Source organism: Desmodus rotundus, chromosome 4 (genome assembly GCF_022682495.2).
Source record: "Desmodus rotundus isolate HL8 chromosome 4, HLdesRot8A.1, whole genome shotgun sequence".
In the NCBI taxonomy this organism is placed as follows: domain Eukaryota; kingdom Metazoa; phylum Chordata; class Mammalia; order Chiroptera; family Phyllostomidae; genus Desmodus; species Desmodus rotundus.
Genome location: NC_071390.1, coordinates 102,231,889 through 102,250,777, shown reverse-complemented (window position 1 = coordinate 102,250,777; position 18,889 = coordinate 102,231,889). Strand labels below are relative to the sequence as shown.

Sequence of the window (18,889 nt, the reverse complement as noted above, 5' to 3'; positions counted from 1 at the left end):
GGGGGAGGTGGTACCTGTCTGTGATTATTAAAAGCATTAGCTTTGGAAGTTGTTGTCCTTGAGTTCAAATCCCAGATCCACTACCTGTGGGCTGTTTGACTTTGATAAAGTTATTTCACCTCTTTGATTCTCAATTTTTTCAATCTTTAAGTTGGGATGAGAAAACATCTTTTGGGGACTGGATGGTATCATGGGTATAAAGTTCTTAGTGCAGTATCTGGAGCATTTCGGTTAATAAATAAACACCCAAAGAATAAAAGAATGAAGATATGGTTAAATGAATAAAAGAATGAGTGAAAATATACTCACTCTGGTATAGATATGCCATATTATTAATAACTGTACATCACATCATACATCTGGCTCATTTTTAAAAATGCACTTGTTTCCATGGGTTATCCAGACCAAAAGAGAATTTCTGGAACATAGAAAGCCTATCTGCAAGCATATAAACCTGTGTCCCGGGACTTCTCCCTCCATGTTGGCACAGCTGATGTCACAGATGTGAAATCCTAGTTAACTCTCCTTTCTTTTAACTTAACACGATGGCATGGGTACCAGATGTTCAGATTGGCCACCGTTTCACTGTTTTTAAGTGACTCTGGGAAACTATCATTCCAGCCCAGAGCATCTCTGACACCGCCCTGTGAGGTGCTCTGTGGTTAGTATCCTCTCTTTCCGAAGCAGGGGAGAGGGCTCTCACAGCACGTGTGGGGTATTTTTCTGTGTTCAAAGAGGAGGATGAAGCCAGCAATATTACCTATCCCATCACTCCCATCCCACATGGCTAACAGGAACATACCCTCCGTCTGTCCAATAGAGTTTACGGGCAATCCAGTCTACAGCAAGACCTTCTGGAACATCAACTGCTTCCTCGATAAGCCTTTCTCGTTGGGAACCATCCATATTGGCTCTCTCTATCCACTTCAGGGCCGTATGGGCAAAGTATACCTACAAAAGAGAACACAGGCATTTCTGAAGGATTTGTTTTTAAAAATGAATATGTGATATGTACAAATGGGGTGAGTATCATACAGTGGAATTGTTGAGAGCTTGGCTTCGGACATAGATACACATGCAATTGAACTTCAACTGTGCTGTTTCCCAGATACTTGTAAACTTAGCGAGTTAGTCAATGTCTCGGAGTCTCAGTCTTCTTATTGACAAAATGGGGATAATAACACCAAGTACATTAGTTTTACACATAAAACTCCTTAGGGGGGGACTGGACGAGATTAGCCAAAGAACATACATGCATATATGCCCAGTTTATGGACACAGACAATAATGGGGTGGAGACCGAGGCGGAGGTTGGGGGCTTGGTGTAGAGGGACAAGGGGAGGAGGGAAATCGGAACCATCTGAAATAGTGTCAACAATAAAAACAAACAAGCAAACAAAACAACAATGACAACAAAACCTCCTTAGCCCTGTGCCTGGCACATAGTTCTATTGTGACTGGGAACTTATTCATGTTTGATCATTGGTCAACAACAAAGCCATTGTATTTGAACCCTAGGCTCTTACAGCCTGAAAGGGAGCAATGGCTTTCAGTTTAACGGGAACTACAGGCTGGGCTGTGTCCTCTCTGCACAGCCCACAGTGCTCCGCTTCACTGCAAGTCGGGACACGGGCTCCTACCAGTGTTGTCACTCAGTTGTTTGATGACCTTGCCAAGTCACTGAACCTCAATTTTTTCAACTGTAAAAATAATGAAGTTAGGCTAAATATTTGCTAAAGTTTTTTTTCATCTCTAACCTTATCTAATTGCATTTTAATTAATCCATATTGGACATTGTCCAACAGAACATACCTTGCAGGTACAAAGGTTTTTTTCAGTCTAGTATGCAGACTATCAAATAGGTACAAGTATTTCATGAGAATGGTAAAAACTGCTATGGGTGAGCTTACAATTTAATAATAGCTTATGTGGGATTTTAACTGAGAGTACACATATGTCCATAAACCTATAATCCATGAGTATTCACAAAGTGGTGATTCATTAAATAATGGGTTATAACCTTTCCAGATAAAATAGAAGAGGTTCTATTTTCTAATACAAAATGGGTGCTTCTCATATTCCAAAACAGTCCGCTAGAGCGCTGCTTCTCAAATTGGAATGGACACACAAGTCCCCCGGGGCGGGGGCGGGGGGGGGGGGGGGGGGGGTGTCTTCCTCAGATGCAGACTCTGACTGGGCTGTCGGGGTGGAGCCTGCAAGTCTGCAGCTCTCACAAGCTCCAGGGGATGTTAACACCGCGGGTCCAAGGAGGATGGTCGGAAAAGCAAGAAAGTAAGAGCACTGACCAGAAAAATTGAAATGGCCACACAACGTAAAGTTCATTCTAGGGCTTCTTATTTACCTAGTTGTAAAAACCCTGCGCAGGAAAAAGACTAGTTTGGTAATAAGTGAATCTTGAACTGATTTTCTCTATTAATTGTTTTTTTCTGTTAATATAATTCTTCCATGGAGTCATATAGATTCAGCTCAGGGAAAGGAAAGACGAAGTGTTCACGAGTGTTTAATTACTCGACTTCTATTTGCAAAAGTAGCTATAGTTGACCGTTAATCATACCAATTAAACACAAATCAGTTTGCTTCCTTCATTTTTGGCCATTTACCAGACTGCTTCAAATCAGGAAAAACAAAAGCACAAAGTTTAAAATTCTAAGAATTAATCTAGTAATAACTAAATAATTATGGAGGGAAATTAATAACTATGTAAATTTATAAATATGGGTAATAAATCCCCAAAAGATGTTATAACATATTATTTCCAGCACATTCTAACTTAGCACAAATACAACCAGCAAGGATCATATGGTCAGCTGATTGGGTTCAAAATATAAAAATTCTAAGTTTTATATAAAAACTTCATGAGAAAAGTGATTATTATACAAATAATTTCATGAGTGAGACTGCTACTCTCAAATGAGCCATAAAACTTATGTTTCCTGATTTTCATGGTTAAGAGGTCCCTGAATTCCCTCCCTCAATGACATATATCAAATGCAAATTACTAACTCATACTTCCTGAGCTCCACCCCTACCTGCCACTCCTCCCTGTGTATGGTCTTCTCACCATATGTATGACTCTGGACTAGGCTCCCCGTCATGTCCAGAAACAAAACTAAACTTGAGATCCTGTTCAATAATCTCCACCAAAATGGCTGAATCACATCAAGAACCAGGGTTATGATAATGGAAAATCCTTAAAATTTCTCAAATGATGTTTCAATGTCTATATTTAAATTTTTCCGTGCCTAAGGGTTTCGAACTTAGCAGAGGATTGCCAAATAACCCAGGTCATCTGTTAAGAAAAAACTCCCTACTCTGTTCTTAAAGCACAGCCACATCTGTTCAAGTGACAAAACCATACCTTATTTTCCACAGGGTCATGATCGAGGGCAAAAACTGCTCCCATTTGTTGGCTGAGCAGGGTTACATAGTCTGTTCCATCAAAATGCATGTGTCGAATATCTTGAGAATTGGCAAACAGCAAAAGTGGTTGTGGTCCTGATAAACAAATTCAAATATGGCTCCATTTAAAATGTGCCTGGAAAGCCAAGAGGCACTGGTGACTCTTCCCTTGCATTGCGCCCTCTTCCTTAATTTCTGCAGTAGCTGTTTTCTTACTTTCCCACCAGTGTGTGTAGGTTAAGGCAGGCGAGAAGAGTTTCTCTCCCATGAGGTAAGAGTGCCAGAATTTCATCACCGGATTCCTCCCTGTCTAGAGGCCTGCTTTTAAAGTGCAAGTTACTTAGAGAAAGAGCCAGCATTAAATAACCAACACCAGAACTAAAGGATAGACGTGCCAGTGCTGTGATCTCCCTGATTCACACATACTGAAACATGTTAACATTAGCAGATTGTACTAATTCATGTCCAGATAAATGCCCTTCTCTGGGTTGAGCACTTCTAAAAGGGGAGCTTGAATATTTGAGTTAATAACAAGACCCTTGTTAATTGTCAGAGCTCAGAGTAGGCTATATTAACGAAGGCCCTGGGAAGTTCAGAGTATTGAGCTCTGGCTAAGGCAAGCTCTGCAGGCTCATCATTATGTTAATGTTCTCCCAGATTACAAGCATGATGAAACATCAGGAGAGATGAAATCAATTTGGTAGAAATCTAGGATTTCCAAGGCTGCTGAGGACACAAGAGATGTAACATCAGCAGATGAAAAAATAGTTGGAGCATACAACTTCATATTAAATTTTGACATGAAAAATAAACAAACTTTGTTGAAGTATTATTATTATTATTACATTCACTGGAGAATTGAATGTAATCAATCAATCAACAAATATTTATTCAATTCCTCTTAACTATAAAGTGTTGAAATCTATTCTGGTCATGACTTTCACATATACTGGAATGCCACACTTGATGTTATAGCAAGTCTTTGCTGAATGCTAATTAAATTCTGAATATTCCTCAAAAACATGATTATTATTTATATGATTATTATATATCCTATTTATAATTATAATGTAATTTGTTTTTTATTTCCAAAAATAAAAAAGTCAGACGTTCTATCCAGAGGCCAAAAGCAACTTAATGCTCTGTCTTTCTAAATGCAGTGTTATCTTCTCACACTTTTGCAGAGACCCACGCGAACACCCACAGCACCAACCTGAAGCTGCACAGCTTTTTTTGTCCAGTTGCAGGTCATACCCAGGAAGGCAACCACATTCCCAGGATACTGGGCTGAGAGCAAGGCAGAGTTGGCTACATCCACCATTATCAGGTGATGAACAGCCTACAAAAAACAATTAGGTAATGATGCTATGTGATGATGCTATATCATTCAAAAATACAACAATTTTCTATCAGAATATTGAGGTGAACCAAGTATATGTTGATGTTTAAAAACACTTCTACAATCATTCACACTGCTGCAATCAAGTTGTTTTTCAGAGATTAGAAGCTAAATGTCACTATACCCCTCTCCCCTGTAACCTAACATCTTGAAGTTAACCCTTCATACCCCAAGGGCTCTTGTCCTCTTGTTCTACCACTGAGTTCAAGAACATGCTTATTGGCAGCTGGCTGGAATATGAAATACATTTTGGTGAGTTTGGCAATTGGTCTAATTCTTCCTAGTAAGTAATATATTTTTTTCTTTCTCACATTTTTGACCTCTTGACTTCTTTTGCTTTCTTTACTTTTATTTTTTAAAAAGTCACATGTAAGTCTTGTGCTAATTTACAGTTACGGCTATCCCTCTATATGCTTAAGTCTATGAAGGTAAAAGAAAAAAAGGTATTTATAGGTGCAAGGAGCAGGCTAAGCACTTTGCATCCACCATCTGGTTAATCCTGGCTACAAATCCAGGAGGCAGGTATCATTAACCTCTACAGATGAGGCAACTGAGAGCAAGAGAGAGCAGTGACTAGTCCGAAACAACACTGCCAGTGACTGGCAGTGCCCCCTCAAGGCTGTACGATTTCAAAGCCCTGGCTCATAACCTCCCCACTGTGCTATTTAAAAACAGAACAAACAAACAAAACACAAAATATCATTTAAATCTATGCTAATCCATTGCATAAATATCTTTTGATGTGTTATGTTGGAAAATCTATTCTTCTTTGCCAGTAATACGCAAATTTTAGCTGTCACTTAAAAATAAATATTTTCAAACAAACAAATGGTAAATAAACTTACCACTACATGTTTTCCCATCTGTCTCAAGCACTGAGCCTTCTGGGCAGAAACACAAGGGACCATCTGAAGTCAGAACACAGCCATGGCTGCATTCAGATGCATTGTTTGGACAGGAAATTAATTCTAATTAATGAAGAATAAGGTCAAGATTAATGTTCAATCAGATTGTAGAAACTGAGTAAATTTAGTTGCCACTAAAATATTACATACTAAAAATAGTAAGTTAAGTAAAAATTAAACATTTATGAATTACTGTCATAATGAAGATATAAAAAGAAAGAAAAAATTCAAATCTAAAAAATGTTTAAAATCCCTGGTTTTGGAAAATGATTCTAGTTTCCTCTAAGTTTCTTTTATGTCAAATAATATTTTTAAAGTTATTAGTCATCAAAATTCCAAAATATTTTAAATGGAACTTGAGGGAATGATTCTCAAGTTCATCTGGAAAACAAATTGTATGTGTAGGAAAAACTAAGAACATTATATAACTGCAGTGAGGTGTAGGAAGAGAATAGGAGGCTCTTAACAAATATCAAAATGTATCATAAAGAAACAATAATTAAAGTAGTGGGTAATGAGTACAGGAAGAGACAGAAAGGATATTAGAACCAAACAGAAAACTTATTTTAGAAAAGACTCAAGTACACATAAGTATATAGTATGTGATTAAAGTATTGGGTTGGCCAAAAAGTCCATTATGTTTTTTCCGTACAATGGCTCTAGTAGTGCTTAGCTGTCTTCAGCTTCATTGGAAACAACTTAACAACTTTGATAGATTGTATTGTGACACCTATCATATCAGTGTGCATTTAAAAAAAACATCAAAATCAGTGGATTTTCTGCAGCCATTTTAATATTGAGGATGGAAGAAGAAATGCAACAATTTCAGCATATTATGCTTTACTATTCCAGAAAGGTAAAAATGCAACTGAAACACACAAAAAGATTTGTGCAGTATGTGGAGAAGGTGCTGTGACTGATCAAATGTGTCAAAAGTAGTTTGTGAAGTTTCTTGGTACTATTGACATTTAGCCAAATAATTCTTCACTGTGGAGCTGTCTGATTCACTGGAAGATGTTTAGCAGCACCCCTGGCCTCTACCCACTAGAAGCCAATAGTGGCAGACAGCTGATGTACTTAAAATATCCAAATCAATAAAGTTATTGGTGAAATGAAAAATGTGTCTTTTATTTTACAGAAAAAATAAATATTGGATTGACTTTTTGCAAACTCAATATTTTAAATCATTGAGTATATGAAAGATGATCCAATAAATGGTAGAGAAATAACTTAATGACTTGGGGCAAAAGCTAAATTCTTGTTCTACAGTGTACATCAAAATGAATTCCAAGTAAATCAAACATTATAATGTAAAATATACACTACAGAAGTTCTAGAAGTTGGACAATCAAGTGAGGTTGTATGTCATGCTTGGCACGCAGTGGTGTTATAACATATAACACCATGCACTTGAGTATATTTGCCAACAGGTAAACTACATGGTTTTAGAAGAAGGGCAAGTTCCAAAGATGGGCACAAAGGTGATAGGTAATTTCCAAGAAATTCATTACTGTGTATACATTCTTCTGTGCCTGATTTCATAAGCACATATGAGATCCAGACTGACCTATGCTCCATCATCTCTGAAGCAGGTCTAGACAATATACATCATCTTACATTTCTACTTAGCTTTTTCCTTTCTACTTAGCTAGATGCATAGATTCTATAAGAATTCTATAAGAAGGTATCTGAGTATGTAATTCTAAATTTGAGGTGAAAATGTTCATATAAACTCATAACACACTTAAAAAAAAAAACCAGTGTATTCCTAGCTCTGATTCCAAAAAGACTTAGAAGCAGTGATAGTAGCAGATTATGTTCTCTAAATACAATTTCTTATCTAAAGGAAGCAGTATACCTTCAGAGATTGCTAAATTCAGGTCTAGGGCATAGAATATATATGACAAGCCTGGAAAATATGTGCTACAGATAAAAAGGAAACTATCAAGACTACTGGGGTCAGGAACCCATTTTCAGAAGCTCCCACTGGACAAAAGGAAATGGTTTGCTCAGCGGTAAGGATAACAACCACAGTGGGTGGAAACACATCAAAATTGTTGCAAATCCAATATTTATCCTATCTTAACTGTATGAATTGTATCTTGCAGTAACCAAATAGTTAATGAAACTTTTCTTTAAAAAGGTATTCCAACTAATAATTAAGAGTTAATATTAGAACTAGCTATCACCATTTGAAATCCTTGACGAAATAATAAATCTAGCCCTGACCAGTGTGGCTCATTTGGCTGGGCATCGTTCCTCAAAGCGAGGGGTTGCTGGTTCTATTCCCAGTCAGGGCATATGCCTGGGTTGTGGGCTCAGTCCCTGGATGGGGCATGTATAAGAGGCATGGGGCATGATGTTTCCCTATCTTTCTCCACCCTTTCCTCTCTCTCTAAAAATAAACAAATAAAATCTTCAGAAAGAAAAAGAAAGAATGAATCCAGGAAGTGATTGGTAATGGCTGCTACAAGCATCCCTGAGAGACAGCTGAGCTCTTTCTTGCCCCGCCCCCCTAGCCATCTTGGCAGCTTCAGTGTGTCATTGGTTGGTGGAGGTCCTGCAAGGAAGGAAGGAAGGAAGGAAGGAAGGAAGGAAGGAAGGAAGGAAGGAAGGAAGGAAGGAAGGAAGTTGGTGACTGAAAAGAAGACAAAAAGTCACTAGAGTCAACTCTCCCCTCCAACTCATTATAAAAAGTGAAAAGCCAAAACCACACAATGGAGAAAAGAAAGTCTCTTCAACAAATGGTGCTGGGAAAATTGGAAAGCCACATGCAGAAAAAATGAAACTAGATTACAGTTTGTCCCCTTGTAGAAAAATTAATTCAAAATGGATCAAAGACTTAAATATAAGATCTGAAATAATATAATACATGGAAGAAACACAGCTACTAAACTTATGGACCTCGGTTGTAGAAGACATTTTATGAATTTGACCCCAAAGGCAAGAGAAGTAAAGGCAAAAGTAAATGAATGGGACTACATCAAAATAAAAGGTCTCTTCTACATGACAGAAGAAACTGACAACAAAATAAAAAAGCAACTAACTGAAAGGTAGATGTTATTTGCAAACAACAGCACAGACAAGGGGTTAATATCCAAAATATATAAAGAACTCATACAACTCAATGCCAAACAAACAAACAATCCAATTGAAAAATGGTCAGAGGCCTGAACAATACCTCTCCCGAGAAGACATACAAACAGCTATCAGATGAGAAGATGTTCAACTTCACTAACTATCAGGGAAATGCTAATCAAAACTACCTGTTAGAATGACTATTAGCAACAAGACAGATAGTAAGTGCTGGAGAGGTGGTGGGGAAGAAAGAACCCTCGTTCACTGCTGGTAGGAATTGAACTGGTACAACCACTATGGAAAACAGTATGGCAGTTCCTCAAAAAACTAAAAATAGAGTTACAATAAGAACCATCAATCTGTCTTCTGGGTATCTACCCAAAAAACTCAAAAACATTTATTTGCGACACCTAAGGCACACCAGTCAGGGCTGTATTATTTTTCATACAAACAAATGTAAACCTACCTTTGCTCTACCCTGTATAATAAAATATATTAAAATATGGATAAAGAAACTTGTTTCCCAACCTTGGAGCTTTTGATTTAATAGGTCTGGGGCACTGTCTAGTCATTCATGTTTAAAAAAAAATGCAAAATAAAACTCTAAGGTAACTCTGATGCATACTGCTGATCCAGGACCATCAACCCAGACCATAGCCACCTCAGACACATCAGTGAACATGAAGGCAATAATGCAATAAATACTTGTTGTGACTTACGGTGACACCGTTTCCCATCAGGAAGCAGAACAAACCCTAAAGGGCATGTGCAATAATAGGATCCAGCAATGTTTTCACACCCAAGAGTACAGCCGTGATTCCAAAAGGCACATTCATTGACATCTACACAATGACAACAATAAAACACAGATGGTTACTTTTGAAAATAAACTGTAGTACCCCCTAATAAGTCAGCCCAAAATAGTTCTCACTTATACCCGTTGTACCTGACCATGGAAAAGCTCTGTTTGCTACTGTAGCAAAGGGTGAGAATACGTCAGTTTAATTACCATGAAAGTCATTTTTATTCTGTCATAGTTAAAACTTTCAAATATAGAATTACCCTTGGGAAAAAAAAATAGTACAATGTCCCCTAAAAAGATACAGCAACTTAAAGCCAGCTAAAGCAGGACTGTTGACAGTTCTTGACAAGAATAGAACATTCCTGTTCTGCTGACAGAGCGGGAGTAGAACATTCAGCCTCTCAGAGCTGACAGGAGGCCTCACCTGAAGTTGGGCACACTCAGCAGCTTCCTTCCAGCTGACAGACAGCCTTCCAGGTCACTGTTCTATGGGATGGCTCCCTCCAACTAGTCCCAGGTAAGCAGGGCACTATACTTAACATGTAGGTGTCACATTTACCTACTGGCTCACCCCAATTACTACCACTGGGTTCTTGTCATCAGTAGCTCACTGGAGAAAGGGCCATTGTTCGCCTGGGTTCGTTCAATGTGGCCTGGAGTCTCAAATAGGAGCTCTGATGGCCAGCCTGCTTCACAGTATCTCCAGATTCTCACTAGACCTCCATGGGATAAGATGTGGGGTCACATACTCTTTGAGAATATTGACTATATGGAACTACTTCCTTAAAATATTTGAAAATACTGACATTTTGCACACAGTCAAACCCACGGAGGTCCATGGAGTCCACTCAGAGAAACCCTGTCTAATGTTAACCTCTGAGCAGCCTTTGAAAGCATTTGATCTAGGAACAGAAGCAATAAAAAAAGACCTGAATATACTACAAAGGCTTTAAACACATGGGGGCGGCTGGGTAGCGCTGGCTGCTGTGGCTCAGTGGATTGAGTGCCGACCTGTGAACCAAGGGTTGCTGGTTCGATTCCCAGACTAGGGCACATGCCTGGGTTGCCCGCCAGGTCCCCAGTAGGGGGCACGCTAAAAACATTGGGGTAGGGCAGATAAAATTGTTTTCTGGGTAAAGAAGGTGGGGAGTAAGACTGGTTTCACATTAAGGCTCTGGATGGCCCACCGAAGAGCAGCCAGGGTCATTGCTTCAGAGAGCCACCACACATTACCTTCACAGTACTTTCCATCCTTGCTTAAAGCATATCCCTCCGCACAGGTGCACAAATGGGACTTAGGGTCTCGCCCACACACGCTGCCTCTGCAGTTACCTCTCCTCAGTGTGCAGAGTTTCTGGTCTGAAAGAGAAGAAGGTTTATTTGAAGCAGAGGTGTGTTTTGACGGGACAATGCATGGTTCCACCATGGTTCTTAAGAAGTCTAGTCTCCCTGCGACAGCAGCAGGGGGCCACCGCTCTCGGGTCAGACTTCTGTAGATGGATTCCACAGCTTTCCAAAACCCATTTATTTTTCTAATTGTAAAAGAATATCTTTTCTTAAGTATCATATTTGTGGGTCAGATCTATATATTTAGCTGTTTTTAGGATCATTATTTCAAGAACAACATCTTTCAGAATTAATAAATACCAGTGTGATATGTCTTATCTCAAATGTCTGAGTTTATTGCTTCCAGCATTCCATGTTTTACAAAGTAGCCCAGGGTACATAGTAAAATCTGTTCAATGAGGAAGGTTCTTGGGTTGAATTAGCCAAATACCATGAACAGTAAATGGCCAATGTGATACCTTTGATTACCAGAGCCAGAGTCAAGGGCTAAACTAGTAACACGTATATCTCTGTTCAAATTGCACTCCCTATTCTTTGTCATTTTCAACATGACAAGACCTTTGTAAAAATGCTCTGAAAAATACTGAGATAAGCTTGAATGTGAGAGCAGATCCCAGGATGCTGGTAGAAATGGAGGCCAGAGCTCCGGCAAGGGGTAACCTCAAGGGAAGAAGATGGGTGTCAAGGACCCTGATTCACAAACGGCTGAGGTCAGTGAGAACCTCTGAATCATGAGAAGAACCACACACCCAGGGGCAGAGCTGCTGAAAACAGCCTTGCCGTCAAAGGCACAAGAAACAAACCAGCGAGAGCCTGAGCACAGTGGAGCAAGGGGCAGAGACCGTTCTCCATGTGTGTCTCTGTTTATCTACTTGTAGATGTCTCCTCACTCTGACTCTGTTTCCTTCTATTTTAAATCATTAAACACCTCTCTTGACCAATACCAGCATGGCACAGTAGAAACATATTCTTACCCCTTGAAAATGCCCCTAGTGTGCACTGAGACCCCCCTGAAGGGCATGTCCCATTCTAGGGATTCTAATTTGATAAGTCAAGGGAATGGCTCAGGAATCTGCATGTTTCACAGTTTCAGACTGATTCTGACCCTGGGATCTTTCCAGAACACTCTGAGAAACAATAATCTAACGTTCTATCGAAACATCTCTCCTTCATCTTGGTTACCAAGACCTCCTTGTACCTAGTCTGTGTTACTTCCTTACTTATTTTAAACTTGTTTATTCAGATCTCTTTACAGAATTAAATCCACAATCAATTTTGCCCATTATTCAACACTCTTGCAATAAGACCTACTAAGTAAGTTAAGATTTACACTGAAGAGTGTTTTGGGATATTGATTCCAAAATTTTGTTTCCTGTCCATGTTTTTTCATGCCAATTATGAATTATAGTTATATTGTCTTTCATGTTCCCACTGGTTTCAAATATTAAAATTGTAACTAAGCAAAATTAAAAATAATACAATAATTTACAGTAAATGACTAAAATTAGAAACTTATAAATTTATTGGAGACAAAATATACCCACTGCAAATTTCTTTTTTAAAAAATCATGTAATTTTAACTTTAATTTTTTTTAAAAAGCTTTCAAGTAAACAACAACAAAAATCCAGAAAGTCTGATTTGGACTTTTAGTGGCACCACAGTACAATTGCTTTCTTGAGGCAACAAAAAATTGAACTTTTATGCTTCCTGTAAATATCCCTTATAAAAATATTTCCAAACCCGGCATCATAGATGACCGCTAGATTAAGAATCAGGAAACCCTGAGTTCTTTCTTGGCCCTGGCTTTTACATTAAATCACTTTTCTTTTTGATCTCAGTTCCCTAATCCATGAAATTAAAGTGTTGAAGTAGATATTGTCTGAGATCTTTCACTTAAAAAATTTTTTAATGGTTCTATACAGAATCAGATGTCTGCAGTACATTCCTCTAAATTTATACTTGTACAGATTCTCAAGCTTTAATTACTGTTTATGGTATGTTAATGGAGATTCAAACTGACTAATGAAGAAAATAATTAGTATCTAGGGTGCAGGAAATGCTCTTTTCTTCATCCAGATCCAAATTGTTTTGCGGGGGATACTGTTTTCCCACCTCTCACTTGCCCTTGTGTGTGTTTTTATCATCGTCATCACCATCATCACCATCATCATCACAATTATGTATATTTGCCTTTTTTCCATTAATTAATAAAGCTCTGAGAATAAGGCATATGGTATATATTCCATTCACATTTACAGTCCCACTTAGCATGGGGCCTTGTACAACACAGGAGTACTGCAGACACCTGGAACACATGCACAAAAACCTGTGCCCGTGTCACCTGCAGCTTAATTCCTTTATTTGGTTTCTCCTTCAATTTCCAGTCAACCTTAGAGATAGAACTCAAACAGATGGTCAGACTATGCTAGCCCAGTACCCTTCCCACTGTACCAGGCTGCTGATGGTTTTAATGACCTTATTACCAACATACATCCCTTTCAAAGATGAGCATAGGCAGGAGAGCAATCACTATTGTCCTCTGAATGTGCTGATGATGTGACCTGAATTCAGACACTAAACACTTTAAAAGGTCATTTTAGGAAGTGGCAAAACATAGAGGATTGAGGGCTATATTTTTGTTTAATCTCCTTAATCTTCTGCTGTTCTTTAGCTTCAAATTAGGCCGAGGCTGGCACTCAGAATGCGGTTGCTGACCTCAGATAATACCCCTTCCCAGAGCCCGGCAGTGGGGCTTAATTAGTTTTGAGATCAAATTAAAGCTCCTAATCATGGAGTTTAATGTCCACTACCAACTGTTCCTTCAATAACTGACTAACACAGGCTCTCAGGAGCTTTACTACAGCCAGATAAATCTATAGATTTTACCCTGGCCCAGTTCTGAAACAATGCACGTGGGATTCCTTATCCTCCACTGATCATACCTTCTTTCTACTCGCCTCGTCCGCAAAGCCTTACTAGTCTCTTTCATTTGAACCCATTCACGCTAATCATTCTTGTAGCTAAATATTTGCACCCGCAATATATAACATATGCAATAAAAAATTTGAACACTTATAAAGCATTTACATTATCACATTTGATTTCCATAACAAGCCCTTGAGCTATGTAGAGCAAGTACTAACCTCCATTTACAGATTAAAAAATAAAATCTTAAGGATCATGTACAGGGAATAAGGGGTAGGATGTGGACTCAAGCTCAAGGCTTCCAGTTGTAGATCCCATCCCTTTACCATGTGTTACTCATTTTATTGCGCTTACCTTATTATGTTTTGCAGATATTAGGGCTTCTTATGAATTGAAGGTTTGTGGCAACCCTGTGTTGAGCAAGCATATCAGTACTGTTTTTCCAACAATTGCTCACTTCATGTCTCTTCATCACATTTTGATAATTCTCACAGTATTTCAAACTTTTTCATTATTATTATATGTGTTATATGATTTGTGATTGGTGATCTTTGATGTTACTGTTTTAATTGTTTACAGTAAGATAGTGAACTTAATTGGTTAATGTTGTTTGTGTTCTGGCTGCCTGCCTGACTGGCTGTTCTTCATCTCCCTCCCTCCCCTTGGGCCACCCTGTTCCCTGAGACATAACAATATTGAAATTAGGCCAGTTATTATCCCTACAATGGCCTCTAAGTGTTCAAGTGTACATATCTTGTACAAAGTTTTTTGGCAAAACATCAAGTCACCTGGATGACTCAGGTCCCCTACAGCCCAGATTTAGTACACTGCTACTTATGGATTTTCCTAAAGCTAAAATCACCTCTGAAAGGGAGGAGATTTCAGACTGTTGATGAGATTCAGGAAAATACGATGGGTCAGCTGATGGCGATTGGGAGAACTGTGTGAGAACTTTGGAGACTGAGGCGTCATTGTCCTATGCACGATGTTTCTGTATCTTGTATCTTCTCCAATAAATGTCTCTATTTTTTATATTACATGGCTAGATACCTTCTGGACAGACTTCATATATTTAATGTATTATATACAATATATAAATATAAAAATTATTACACATATAAATAATATATTTTTCTATAAGACCCAGAGTTCTATTTTTGTTTTATTTATTTATTATCTTTCTTATTAGTGAGTTCCTAAATAAATGACTTCCTCAAATAACTTCCCAAACTGCATAATATAAAAGTTTATTCTGTTTTGTTAATAGAAAATAACAAGGAAGAAAAATATAACCATGATCATTTGGTGCTACTGGAAATCTATCTTAATTATAGTTAAAAAAAATCACTCAGCCTGAATTCATGTACTTGGTATCCTTAATCATCTAAACCTCTCTAAAAATCAGAGATTAAACATATCAGCAGCCTCCAAGCAGTTAAAGAAATGCTTTTGATTCTCAGAAGAGCCCCTCAGGCCCACTCAGTCATTTATATTTTACACCCATTTCTGACAAGTTTGACCAGCCCATAGCACAAAATAAAAATGCACGGTGTGTATCCTTCACGCCCATTGTCACCACACCCCAAACCACTGCATTCCCTGACAGCAGAAGCAGCTGCATGATGCTAGCTGTCTTTCTCCTGACCCCAGACATAGCCTCAGCCCAGCTTCCAGACCTCCCAGGCAGTTGCTGGGAGAGTGCAAGTGAGATGACCCTATTGGCCATCTCTCCCATGAGGACTAGAAGCCTCAATCTGGGATCCTCCTAAAGAGAGATAGTGCAGTTTGAGTGTCCAAATGATATTACTGCAATGAATAAAAACATGTCAAATATTTTTAAATCCATGAGTTTATAAAGATGCTTTGAGAAAGATCACCATTGTAATCTATACTAATGCTTATTCTGCAAACAGATAAATTATGGGGAAAAATCAAGCATTTACCTTTCCTATAAAAGATTCTTCTCATACAGCTAATGTGAAAAAATTTCTTTAATTGGGGAACATATTCACTGACACATCTGATAAGGGGTTAATATGCAAAACATAAAAAACTTACAAAACTCAACACCAAAAAACCAAAAAAATCCAATTAAAAAAAGGGCGAAGGACCTGAATAGACACTTCTCCAAGGAGGACATACAGATGACCCATAGACATATGAAAAGATGCTCAGTATCATTAATCATCAGAGAAATGCAAATTAAAACCACAATGAGATATCACCTCACATCGGTCAGAATGGCTATCATCAATAAATCAACAAACAACAAATGCTGGTGAGGATGTGGAGACAGGGGAATCCTATCACACTGTTGGTGGGAATGCAGATTGGTGCAGCCACTGGGGAACACAGTACAGAGTTACCTTAAAAAAATTAAAACTAGAACTGCCTTATGACACAGCAATTTTACTTCTGGGAATTTATCTGAGGAAACCCAAAACACTAATTCAAAAGAATATAAACACCCCTATATTCATTGCAGTGTTATTTACAATAGCCAAGATTGGAAGCAGCCCAAGTGTCCATCAGTACATGAGTGGATAAAACAACTATGGGACATTTACACATGGAATACTACTTGGCCATAAAAAAGAAGGAAATTTTAAGCTTTGCAACAGCATGGATGGAAATGGAGAACATTATGCTAAGTGAAATAAGCTAGTTAGAGAAAGACAAATACCATGTGATTTCACTCATATGTGGAATCTAATGAACAAACTGAACTGACAAGTGAAACAGAGACAGACAGATAGAAAGCAGGCTGATAGCTCTGGGGGTGGGAGGGGTGGGTTAGGGGATGGAGGGGCCAAGCTAAAAGAAAAAGGACTCATGGACATAGGCAACAGTGTGGTGATTGTGGGGGTTGGGGGAGACAGGTGGGGGTGGAAGAGGGTATAAGGGGGATAAATACTAATGGAAAAAAATACAATAAAAATTTAAAAATAATTTGTTCAGCTAATAAACGCATAAGTGATGATAGGCTTGAATGCCCTCACTTTGAACCAGTAACCAAAAATGGCTATAGGCAATGTTAAACAATAGCTTCTAAAGCTGTTGTGCAAATGGCTGATGGGAAACTTTATAATGGATGGACCAGGTTGGCAACACCAGAACTGCTGAGGAATCTTACACATCTCAAAAGAACAAAAACCAGCCAACCAGCCACCACATGCCCCTGGTGTGGCCAGTAGGAAGCATACAGTACTGGCGGCAGTAGCACCTATTCAATGTTCTTGCAAAAAAAAAAAAATGTGAATCTGATCAGGCTCCTCAGCCTAACCTATCTGTTCAAGGAAATACAGAATCACATTAAAGACACCAGGGTGATATAATCTGCAAAATCCGGAATGTGAACAATTCTACAAAACAAAGGATCTGGTTTCCTCAATAAACAAATGGCAAGAAAAAGCCCTGGATTAGAAGATAAAGTGAGGTCACAGCCAGGCATGTGAAAACCAGCAAGCAGTGAGAGCCGACAGCAGGAAAGAAAATGAAATTGATAAAGAGCCATTCCAGCCATTGAAAAGGCATTTCAAGTGGCAGCCGTTTGGTGTCAGGGCAAACCTGCATCACAAACCCAGCTGTGCCCCAAACCAGCCCTATGCTTGCCCCAGACAGATGTGGAAATGGGACCCTGTCATTAAGAAAATGTCAATAGCTATCTACAAATATGTTAGAAATATATAGCAATCCATATTTTGCTGAGATTCTATGAAAAATAAAGAGCTTTGGGAATTTGAATCGATAAGTTTTAACTATATAAAACCAGAAGAAACTGAAATCCTGTGGACTGTTGGGGAGAATGTCATATGGCCATTGTAAGAAACAGTATGGAAATATCTCAAAAAATTAAAAACAGGGAGTCATATGATCTCAAAATTAACTTCAAAGAAATTGAGAGCAGGCTCTCAGATGGATGACTGAATTCTCAGAGCTTAACTCTGCAGTGGATCTTTGCAGCTAAACTTTCACCATGCTTCCGTCTTTTTTTTTAAATGGTCTAAATGTTAAGAAAGAGGCCCGAGCTGGAAATATATTGGGAGTCAAGTGGGCTGCGGCACAGGAAGTAAAATAGGAGAATGTCCCAGGTCGTACCGCCCTTACATATTAACAAGGCACCTACCCATCTGAGTGGTTCTGAGAAATCACTTAAGAAAAGTCTTGTTTAACTTTATTAACCCAGCCTGTCTAAATCATTTGACCCTGAAATGTTTTTTCCCCAAATAATCTCTTTAAATCCCACGGAGCTAGTGTTTTGTAGAACATTCTAATAAATGGTAGTGTAGGCACGTTGCACAAAGTTTACTTATGTTCTTACGTGTATAAATACTTACATTTTATAACAAAAATAATATCAATGATATTTCTGTTAACTCCTTGTCTCACTACGACTCACTGCTACATGCCTTGCAAACCAAATTACTCCTACTGTCCTCCCCAGCAGAGGAGCCTCGGTTGTAAGCCTGTTATTGGGAGGAACCAGCCATCCTCCAGAGAAGTATGTTTGTAGATGTGAAGGATCTCAGGCCCTCCGAGGACCTGGTGAAAGTTATATATCATATCCCTGGGGACACAAATGCATACTTTCATCTACCACACACAATCAAGAGATTCACAGACACTAAATCGCAGGTGAAGAATTCCTGCTCGAAAAAGCACAGAAAACAATTCAAAACTTTCATAATGGCAAAGGTAACAGTGCTCTTGAAATCAAAAGCCCTGTGCGTCTGGGGCACGTGTGGATGACACCCGTTGGTCAACAGCGGGAGACAGTAGCTCCACTGCCAACTGCCTCTGGAGTCCAGGTTTGTCTGCAGCTCTGCAGCCGGCACGGGCTTCCCAGCCAAATTCTACTGTATTATTTGCCACATTGTTTGAAGCTGTTCTGTAATGAATTATTATAGATTTTCTTTTGAAATTCATGCTTTCGATTATCCTATTTGAACTCCTTATCAAGAAAGCTGGGTAATAGTGAAGGACTTTGAAGAACTAAAGTGTCGATAGGAGGA

At 38.7% G+C, this 18,889-nt stretch overlaps 1 protein-coding gene across 3 annotated transcripts in view; it reads right to left on the bottom strand.

Annotated features, from left to right (window-relative positions):
* EGF (epidermal growth factor) overlaps window positions 1-18,889 on the bottom strand; it is an 87,901-nt gene that overhangs the window by 40,216 nt on the left and 28,796 nt on the right. For all 3 annotated transcript variants that reach the window (XM_045187065.3, XM_045187075.3, XM_045187071.3), the window contains exons 6-11: window positions 10,838-10,963; window positions 9,522-9,644; window positions 5,665-5,787; window positions 4,634-4,759; window positions 3,380-3,516; window positions 803-951 (exon numbers count right to left, since the gene is read on the bottom strand). In XM_045187065.3, the coding sequence (XP_045043000.2) occupies window positions 803-951; window positions 3,380-3,516; window positions 4,634-4,759; window positions 5,665-5,787; window positions 9,522-9,644; window positions 10,838-10,963 (784 nt within the window). The remainder of the gene's footprint in view (window positions 1-802; window positions 952-3,379; window positions 3,517-4,633; window positions 4,760-5,664; window positions 5,788-9,521; window positions 9,645-10,837; window positions 10,964-18,889) is intronic.